The sequence below is a fragment of the Alexandromys fortis genome, unplaced genomic scaffold, assembly GCF_014885135.2.
Source record: "Alexandromys fortis isolate MF-2015 unplaced genomic scaffold, M_Fortis_MF-2015_v1.1 scaffold_130, whole genome shotgun sequence".
Taxonomy (NCBI): domain Eukaryota; kingdom Metazoa; phylum Chordata; class Mammalia; order Rodentia; family Cricetidae; genus Alexandromys; species Alexandromys fortis.
In genome coordinates this window covers 66,859-76,570 of record NW_026068016.1, presented here as the reverse complement: position 1 = coordinate 76,570, position 9,712 = coordinate 66,859, and the positions used below count along the sequence as shown (strand labels likewise).

At 47.3% G+C, this 9,712-nt stretch overlaps 1 protein-coding gene across 1 annotated transcript; it reads left to right on the top strand.

The window, feature by feature from the left end:
* The first annotated feature begins 272 nt into the window (after nt 1-272).
* On the top strand, nt 273-7,898 carry LOC126513807 (uncharacterized). Its single transcript, XM_050162346.1, has 6 exons — nt 273-1,238; nt 2,654-2,816; nt 4,018-4,149; nt 4,811-4,994; nt 6,744-6,859; nt 7,802-7,898. Exons 1-6 carry the CDS (start codon nt 1,106-1,108, stop codon nt 7,887-7,889), a joined length of 816 nt encoding a protein of 271 aa, XP_050018303.1. The 5' UTR covers nt 273-1,105; the 3' UTR covers nt 7,890-7,898.
* Nucleotides 7,899-9,712: the final 1,814 nt, after the last annotated feature.

Here is a 9,712-nt window from a genome sequence, read left to right as displayed (position 1 = left end):
AGGGAGACATTAGCTCATGAATATTAGTGAAGAAGGGAACACGACTGTGACAGCTTTTCTCGGTTGTCAACGTTACTCATCTGGTATTAACTAAAATCGCAAAATCAAGGGCACACCAATGAGAGATTTCTTCTTAATTTGAAGTAGGAAGGTTGACTTCAAGTATGGATCTTTGAGGGCGGAGGTCACACCTTTAATTCAGATCTTTAATCCAGATGTAATCTAGAACCCTCCTATTGGAAGCCTATATGCATATATGGAGGAAGGAAGCTTTTACCCTTTCTCTGCTTGCTCTCTCCTTGTTAGCAGAACCATTCCTTCACTGGCATTAGAGCCCATCTCCTTAAGATTCCAGCATATACTGCAGACCAGCTGAGACACCAGCCTTGTGGAGTGAGCAACTACTTGATTCTAGGACTTTCTATCCATAGCCAGTCATTGTTGGATTAGCTAGAGCACAACCTGAAAGGCATTCAATTAAATCCCCTTTCAATATACACAGAGATCCATTTTATAACGTCTGCTACTCTAGAGAGCCCTGACTAATACACAGGCATGGAGAGAGGACAGTCTAGAGCAGTTTGGGTCTCATAACAGTCTCTGCTCACTTACAAATTATCAACAGCCACTTTCCCATAACCTTAGCATTCCCCAGGTGCTTTTTCACTTCAGAGGACTCAACCCTCCTCTTCCACATCATTCTGACTTAATTTCTTGGCATGCTTTATTTCTCATATTATTGAGTTCAGGAGGGGAAGGGCCGTTCTTGGGCAGTGCTTAATAAGTCAATTCAACTCTCCGTGGGCAGAGCAGTGAAAAGATTCTAATGAAGCAGAGAGAAATCTCTAGTGTTGGAAGGAGGAAGTGCTGAATGGCTTCCCTTATGTCACAGGAAAGACTCATGGAATTGAAACTCAGCTTCTGGTCAGTTCAAGGAGCAATAATTAGCAAGAAGGTAAAGGCTGTGCCCGTGACATCAGCAGTCCCCTCTCTGGAAATTCTATTGTATCCTGGAGCTCTTGGAATCCTGTGATGTCACTTGTGTTGTAGCAACTCAACTGCCCTCAGGACGTTCGTTCAGTGGCTGTAAGATTCGCTTATAGACATGTTGTCTAGACTGAGGAGACTACTTGCGAGAGAGAATGGAGATCAAGGAGAGACCAGAGGGAGGCAGAAGGAAGCAGGCCCTAGGTCTCATCAGAAAACAGGAAGAAATAAATGGTCCTGGGGAAGACGCAGTGAGTTCAGGGAAGGGGATGGGGAGTTTCCTGGATGTGGTGGGCTTGAGCCTTCTAGGGCTAGGACTCAGGAACTGGGAAGCGATAGGCCTATCCTGCTTCTTTGGGATCCTAAAGAGCAAACCCATATCAAGGATTGATGATGATTAGTTTGGCTGAGTCAGGAATTGGCAAGGCTATACCTGTTTTGTTGGGTACCCTCTGTTTTCACTCTGAGTGGGGAAGGAGGCCCAGAGGACTTAATGAGTTTTCAGGTCCATCACTGCACTTCATCCCTTCTAAATTCCTTTAGGTTGTGCGTCACTAATACTAGGGAAAGGAGAGTGCCCTGGTGAAGCTTGAGGTTCCCATACTTTACATCACAGCCACTAGCAGGGCAGGAGTCAAAAAGTGTGGCTGTCTTCCAGTGAGCTCTAAGGTTTCCAACTTCCTCACAGTGGGTGGCTCACAGATCTCCAGTTCATCCTGAGAAGTTAGAGCTAGCGAACTTGGGCAGGGATCGTTCCCATCCTGCCAGCTCTGGGCGTCCTGGGCTGTCAGTGAGGATGACTTTGTGGATCTGGTGACTATGTTCTGCCCCTACCTGGCTTCCCTGTTAACATGCAAGTCTGAAGCTCCCAGAGTATAACATGAGAAAAAAGTGGATCTGGGGCAGGTACGGTGTGTGCTAAGCAGAAGAAGGAGGGCTTCCTGGAGGAGGTGAACGTGACCGGGGGCCTTCTGGTAGTGGAACTCAGCAGCTGGGAGCTTCTGGGAAGCAATGGGCCTGTACTGCTTCTCTGAGATTCCAAAGAGCAGACCCAGAGTCAAGAGTTTCTGATGGTTATTTAGGAGGATCGTGAATTGTCCAGGCTGCAGATGCTTTTCTGGGAGCTCCTTCATTTCATTCTGAGTGGAAAAGAGGGCAGGAGGAAGAGATTGACTAATGAGGGTCTCTCTCTAGCTGGGGTGTTGCTGTACACTTCATCCTCAGTGGATTCTTTCAGTTTCCATGGGAATCTGATGCCAATAAGATGGAGGGAAATCCCCCTGGCCATGCACCAAGGCTTCAGACATTAGATGCTTTGACTCTGGACACATGATCAGAACTCAGGGCTGCTAAGCACTAGGGACAACAGGACTCACCTGCATCACATCAGATGTGAGCTGACACTGCCCTCCAATTCTACTGGGCTGGGCTAGCTGATGCCTTCCAGGGCCAGGGGACAGCAACAGGGAGTGATGCATATGATTATCCAGAGGTTGATGATATGGAGCTCAGGGGGCCCCAGTTTGAGGACAGCTGCCCTGCTCTTTGGAAGTTTCACTGGCTTCCTAGCATTTTCTCATCCTTATGCTTCTTTGAATCCAGCATGGACTCTCCTGGCCCTATGCCATTCAAGAACACAAGTTAATTTGTCTTTATCTGCCTGCAGGGACTACTGGGGAGGCACCATCCCAACTCTCCACCTTCACTGAGAAGCAGCAGCAGATGAAGAAGTTGGAGGAACTCACCCATCAGTTACATGAAATGACATGTGAGGCTGATGAGCTGCGTCAATTCTTGGCTAATTACACCGACAAGGATTTGAACAACAGGTAGTCACCATGCCCAGGTCTCCGCTGACCATCTTGACACTGCAAAAGCAATCCCAGGTTTTCTGAGTAACAGGAGGCTGAAACTCCAGGTTGTTCTGGTGCTTAATTTTCCTAAGTACATTCAAGATGTAGAACTTGGAGCCTCGGTTGGAGTAAGATAGGAGCAGAGGCTGTTTTGCTTCCCCCAAATGAAAAGCAGAGCCTGTGGCCTGAATCATTGTCTGCGGCTAGAGACTGTAGTGTGTGAGCTCTCAGCATTCATTTCAAGAGGCCTTGACAGGTGTTGGCTTGTGGGAGATGCTAGGCGCTGTGAGTTTGTGGTGAGGCTTTGTAATTGACCAGCAGACAACTGTGAGCTGAAGGCTCCTGGCAGCAGCTGGAGGGGCCTGGTCCCATTCATCCATCACAGTGTGACACCGGAAGGCCTGGAGCCCATCACTGCTCCTCTCTGGTCTTGATCTTTATGCTCTGAGACAATGCCACCTCCCTGCATTTCTTGGGCATCCTGATTGCATGTGGTGTATCTTTGTGTATGTGCATGTGTGAATGTGTATGTGCATGTGTAAATGTGTGTGTGCATGTGTATGTGTGTATGTGTGTCTGTGTGCTCCTGGGAGTCTGGGGTCTGTGGCATGGCCTGAGGATTTTGCATTCTCTGAGTTTTGAGGTGACGACACTGCTGAGGCCAGGGAAGCCCACGTTGAGCAGCTCACCTCTTGGGCACTGTGCTGCCCTTGGTGGAACATTGAAATTTCCTGTGGAATTTAGAAAGTCATTCTAAAGTTGGGACTCCTCCCTGGAAATACTGATTATGTACTCTGGTCCTCTGTGTAGCAAGAGGCACTCAGGAATTAAAATTCAGGAATTAGGCACCCTGTTCTGAACACAGGAGAAATCTCGTCATAGGTTTCTGCTGGGTCTAGATATGTGGCACAGATTCCTGGGATCTTCTTAGAGAGCCAATCTAAGCCCATTGAGGGTGCTCATGCAGCCAGCCCTGGCTCCCTCCCTTTGGACCTCCTGCCTCTTCTTGCCTAGGGACAGGATAGGAAATATAAAAAGCACCAGAAGGTCCCAGTGTATAAGTGCCAGGCTGTGACATCCACAGGGCTAGGGCAATCTATAACACAAGCCTCATTCATGTGATCCTAGCTGATGTGTTCATGGTATTCTTTTCTCCTGGGGCCATGCTCTACCACAGGCTGAATTTTGAGTTTGAGATGCTCAAAATGGAGCATAACCAGGTGGTGTCTGACCAGCTGAAACTGCCCAGGGAGATCAGTAAGGCTGTGGACAAGTGCAATCAGCTGATGGAGGAGACCGAATCGGTCGGGTAAGTGCCTGATTTAGCTTGAGAGGGTTTTTTCAAGACCCTTCTATGTCTTGACTCAAAGTGAAGGCTCTGATTCCAAACTGTCTGCCTCTTAGCAAGCAGCCTAGCCTGTGGCTGTCAGATTTGTGTCTTTTAGACTCAGTTTTGCTAAGTGTGAAAATACACTAAGGTCCTCCCATCATTGTCCTGCCAGCCTCAGGAGTCCTTAGAAAAATGGTTCACATCATGAAGGGGATGTCTGGGAGCCCATGACCTAAGGAGGTCTGGCAGACACTTCACAGAGCTGCTTTCCACAGACTCCATAGGCAGAGTTTATTCCTGTTGGGAGTTCTGCCCTCCTTCAGAGAATGTTTGTCCTCTTCCTGTTGAGGCTTTCCGAACACCATGAACAGTTAAGTACAGGTGGGGCTGCACCCTGTTCTCTTCTCAGAAGCACAGGATACCTTTTGCTTACCAGGGCTTTTAGAAGTAGTTTGAATCTTCCTGGAATTTGGTTATTCTCTGGATTTGGCCTGCCTCTGAGTGAGGCTGGCTTGGCTCCTGAGAGCTCCAGTCTTGGGCTGTGTGGGGGTTTTCAACCTTTCAGTGTGGGTAGCACATGGACATAGGCATGGCATATGGAGGCTGGTTGAAGCTCACCATTGTTTTGGTGTTGGTCCAGTTGCCGCCATGGCCAGGTCCTACGAGATCGGACTCAGCTGAAGAAAAAAGTACATGTGTTGAGACTGAAGAACATATTGCTGCGGAAGGAGAAGATTGAACTGCAAGAGACCTGTGAGGAGGCGAAGAGGCTCTTGAAGGAGGCGCATGAGAAGATCTGTGGTCCCTGTGCTGAGCAGCAGCAGGTAGGCTGTGGCAGTGGGGGCAGGTTGCCCATCTGTCCAAACATAAATGTACAGACACCCATGTAACCATCCATCTACCCATCCAGACTCTACCTACATACCATCCAGTTGTTCTTTCTGTGTTCATTCACAAGATTCTCTGTAGAGCTAGCCTCTTATAAGAAACCAGATGTTTGGCCAGCAAAACCTTCTGTTCTGTTAGAAGCCACAGAACATTCAGAGAGATGCGCCAGTCACATATCACACCTCCATGCCATTATGTTCTCCAATCACCTCAACACAAGCTGATGAAGCTGTGTGCTCCCCTAGGCATTTTTAGTCCCCCAAGGAATGGATAGGAATGGATAGCAGTGTTGTGGCTCTCAGTTGAAACACCCGATGAGCATACTCTAAATTCAACTGTTCATTCACTGTGATGTCCTCTTCATTTTTCCTGCTCACTTCTGATTCCTGTTGTCTGTGGGTATCTATGCAGGCTTGTGTAAATGGGTGCAATGGGGAATATGTCTGCAGGCTGCATAGTGAAATCCGGTGCTGTCCTCTGTTGTCCACTCCCTTATTCTCTTGAGCCCAGGCATTCACTGCACCGCAAATTTTCTGTCCATCTTTCATGTCCACCTAGCTGTCTAGAACAACTCGACAGAAAACTGCTCTGAGTCAGTGGTTGTTAGGTATTAGCAGAGGCAAAAATATTTATCTGCAAGGAAATCCTTGGAGCAAACCATAGAAATGTGGTACATGAAGTTTAGGAGGAGGCCACTGTGGCAAATCAAGGTGTCTGAGAGGCAGGATTAGCTGGATGAGGGTTTGTGTCCCTTCTCTGCTCTGGGTGAGTGGCGACTGCACCCTTAATGGTCAGGTGGCTCACTATGTCTTCTCTGTCCCTTTTTGTTGTTATACATACTGTCTGTTACCATTTTTTTCCACCTTTGCCCAACCTTGGCTCGGTTAACCTTGTTCTTGAAGCTTGGCCTGGATTTTATTTGATGGGAGATTCTGACGTGCAGTGTGCTTCCAGCACATCTCAGTCCAGCAGAGTCCCACAGCCATGCTGTGACGTCAGAATGGGGCTGTCTCAGTGCACCCCCTTAGACTCCCGATGGTCTAAAGCGCTCACCATGTGCTGTGTCTGCAGCACTCGGTACCTGCTCGGATTCAGAGTTGTTCACTCTGAGTTAAAGCCAGCCTCACGGAGGACTGGAGAAACGAGGACCCTCAGACGTTGCTGGTGCTGTAAAATTGTGTAGTGCAGTGAGAAGCCACACACAAGTCTTCAGAAAGTCGAACTGCAATCCCCAGGTGACCCAGTGAGTCCAGAACATGAAGTAGGTGTCCACAGAGAAGCGAGGGGACATCGGGGTCTTAGCAGCAATCCTTAGAGGAGTCTCAAAGTAGAAACTACCCAGATGTCCATCATTCAAAGAGTGAAAAAGTACAGTGTGCTTGAGCCCTTCTGTGGGATATTGTTCAGCATGAGACGATATATGAAATCACTTGACACTGACTTAATCAGCCATTTGTTACTCAAAGAAATCGCACTGTGTTCTTCCTTCTTCTGACAAAAGTTAACCTCCTCAACAATATCCCTAGGGATTGCTCTTTATATTAGCGTGAACTGGACAACTACACATGCTATTGTATTGCACTGTGTTAGTATTGGACAGTCACATGCATGTACATATTCATGAGTGCATTGTGTACATGGGAGTGGGCAACCCTTCAGTGAGAACACAATCTTCTAATGAACAGGAGCAAGAAAGCCTGGAGGAAGGACTGAAGAATGTCCTGAAGCAGAAGGAGCTGGTCACCCAGCACGGGGACCTGGCAGAAAAGCTGCAGCATCATCTCAGTGTCCCCGAGATGAGGTAGGAGCCCAGCGGGAGGAGCAGTTAGAACCAGGTCGCTCACCTGGACCTGGATTCTGTCTTTTTGGGGACTCTTGCAAGCTGGATGTCTCTCAGCTGCAATTAGGGAAAGATCACCTCAGGATGCTGTGCTAGCCTAATCAAGAACTTCTCCAGGAAACACCATGTTTGATCCTTAGTGTTTCTGGGAATTGTGCACCCTTATTTTCTTCTGAGCTCTCTGGTATCTTCTCAGTACCTTGTCCCGGGTGTCTCCCCCAAAATCTCCCTATGGTGGTCCTAACCCTAGGAGGAGGGGGTTAGTTGTGGAGGACACTGTGTGCTCCTGCTACTCTATTTTCCTTCCAGAACAGCAGCTTTAGAGAGCAGTTCCTGCCTCTGGGCAGATCTGCGTGCAGCACACTGATGCTCATTACAGCCTCTGCAGGGTGCATTGGTTTCCTGAGAAAGATTCCTGGGGTTATAAGAGAAGATTTAGGACTTGAGGAGCTGAGTGCAGGAAGGTTTCTGTGCTGTAGGAATAATCAGAGCCTAAACTGTAGTGTTGTGTAAGTTCCCCTGGAGAGTCTACATTCCGTTTCCCAGGTTGATACCATTCACCTGGTATCTAATCAAGGCCGTGCAGATCTGTCCTGAACTGCTACTCAGGCATTGCTACATCGTTATTTATCTAAAATAATGTATCTAGACAACAGGAGAAATGTGCTGTGTTTTCTTGCCCAGCACAGTGTAGTTCCTGGTTCATCTTCTAGCAGATTTTAAAACTAAGGAAAAAAATCCAGGACCAGGTGCACTCTGACCCTTCTCCCCTGGGGAATGCAGGGAACGACCTCAGCTGAAAAGTAATGATGGATTGTCCCGCTGAATAGAGCTGCTTCAGGCTCAGTAGCTGTCTTAGCAGGTCCCCACCAGGCCTGCTCCATAACTGCTTTCCTCTTCCAGCTCAGAAAATCTCCAGTCAGAGCTGGAACGGGTCACAACCCAGGACAAGAGCTTCCTGCAGACAGAGCTGCAGCAGCAGGAGCACTAAGTCTCACAGGCAAGTGAGCTACCTTTGCTTCCCAGCCCATGCAATGGCATTCATAGGGGGGTGGGAGGCTAAGTGACTTTGGTTCCTCTCTGTGAATAGGCCCTGATTTTGTCTAGCCTGTGGTCTGCCAGGCTGCTTCTGGGACTGACTGTCTTTCCTTCTCACACAGCTGCTCTTGAGAGGAAAGGAGGAGGCCAAAAAAGACAGTTTGTACCCATGGCGTTCTCCACCCTAGCATCAAGGCCTCCTCCTTCTAAGAAGGCATGGCTATGCTATCTTTGAAAAGGCCTTGCACAATTGGTACCTGCCTTCCTACCATGTTTCCAAGGCCAGCCCCAGGCTGTAGGACTGCACTACAAAATCTGCAGCAAGACTAAGCTAATAGTTTAATTAAGCAAGCTACTAAGCTTAATTTTTTTTCGTGGGTTTTGTTTGTTCTGGGTTTTCTTGTTTTCTTTGCTATGGTTTGATGTTTTGAATTCATTTTATCTTCCTTTTGTTCCTGTTGTTTTGGTATTTTGTTAGGTTATTTAGTGTTTACATTGTGCTCCCTTAAAAGAACTATTGAGTAAAATAAATATATTTCTATTAATAAAAAAGTTATTTCCCACTCTTTGCTCTTCAGACCAATTTCTTTGGCAGGTATTGGTCTAGGCCCTGATTTTGTCTAGCCTGTGGTCCAGCCAGGCTGCTCTGTGCTTGCCTTTCCTTTTCTGACAGCCGCTCTTGAGGGAAAACTGAGGAGGCCAAAGAAGCCACATATGACCACATGACACGCTCCACCCTAGGATCAGGGCCTCTTCCTCAGAAGACACTCCTTTCCAGCTGTGAACTCACCAGTGAGGGAAATGCCAACTCCCCTCCAGGTGATCTCACCCCAATCAGATCCATGGGTCTGTTGACTCAGTAGTCCTGCAGAAAAGAAAGAATCAAAATGAGCTTGAGATACAGAAATTCTGAGGAAAGAATTACCGAGAACCCTGACGCTCAACATCTAGTGGCCCCCATGAGGGGAATAATAACATCAAGGGTAGAGATGTTGGTGAGCAGGACTTTTTCTGACAGTTTAATGTCATTGGCCTCGGCAAGCTGACTGAGTCCTCAGCTCTCCCTATGTGGTGGGAGATTCTCCTGTCATGGAAGATTGTGTTGATGTCCAGTTATTCCAGACAGACAGATTTTAAATTTTTTTACTCTAAGAACAATTTCTTTGGTTATGTGTAGTGTTTCTTCCTGTAGCCCCAGAATGTCCTGTGACTCCAGAACTCTTGGGTGCCCAGATTAGGCTATATAGTTAGTTTCAGAAAGCCAGGGCTACACAGGCGGACTGTGTTGATATGTACATGGTGTTGCCAACTTTGTGTATACCCATTTCGTGATGAACATATATATATATATATATATACACACACACACACACGCATCCTTATTGTCATGATGTAGGTGGATCTTCTTTCTATGTGTTGCTTTTATTGGTTAATTAATAAAGAAACTGCTTGGCCTGATAGGTCAGAACATAGGTGGGTGGAGTAGACAGAACAGAATGCTAAGAAGGGGAGTGAGGCAGACGCCATGATTTTCCTACCCTAGACAGACATACATTAGGATCTTTCCCAGTAAGCCACCAACTTGTGGTACTACATAGATTACTAAATATGGGTTAATCAAGATGTGAGAGCCAGTAAGAGGCTAGAGCTAATGGGCCAAGCAGTGTTTAAATGAATACAATTTGTGTGTTGTTATTTCCAGGGCTAAGCTAGCCGTGCGGCAGCCAGGCGGGATGAAAAGCAGGCGTGCTTGCCTCATTGCTACAATTGTATATA

Excerpts from the sequence above, each read along its gene's own strand:
- LOC126513807 (XM_050162346.1), top strand. The coding sequence starts at position 1,106 with ATGTTGTCTAGACTGAGGAGACTACTTGCGAGAGAGAATGGAGATCAA. Across the intron at positions 1,239-2,653 it reads ATGGTCCTGGGGAAGACGCA|GGACTACTGGGGAGGCACCA; the intron begins GTGAGTTCAGGG and ends ATCTGCCTGCAG. Across the intron at positions 4,995-6,743 it reads CCTGTGCTGAGCAGCAGCAG|GAGCAAGAAAGCCTGGAGGA; the intron begins GTAGGCTGTGGC and ends TCTAATGAACAG.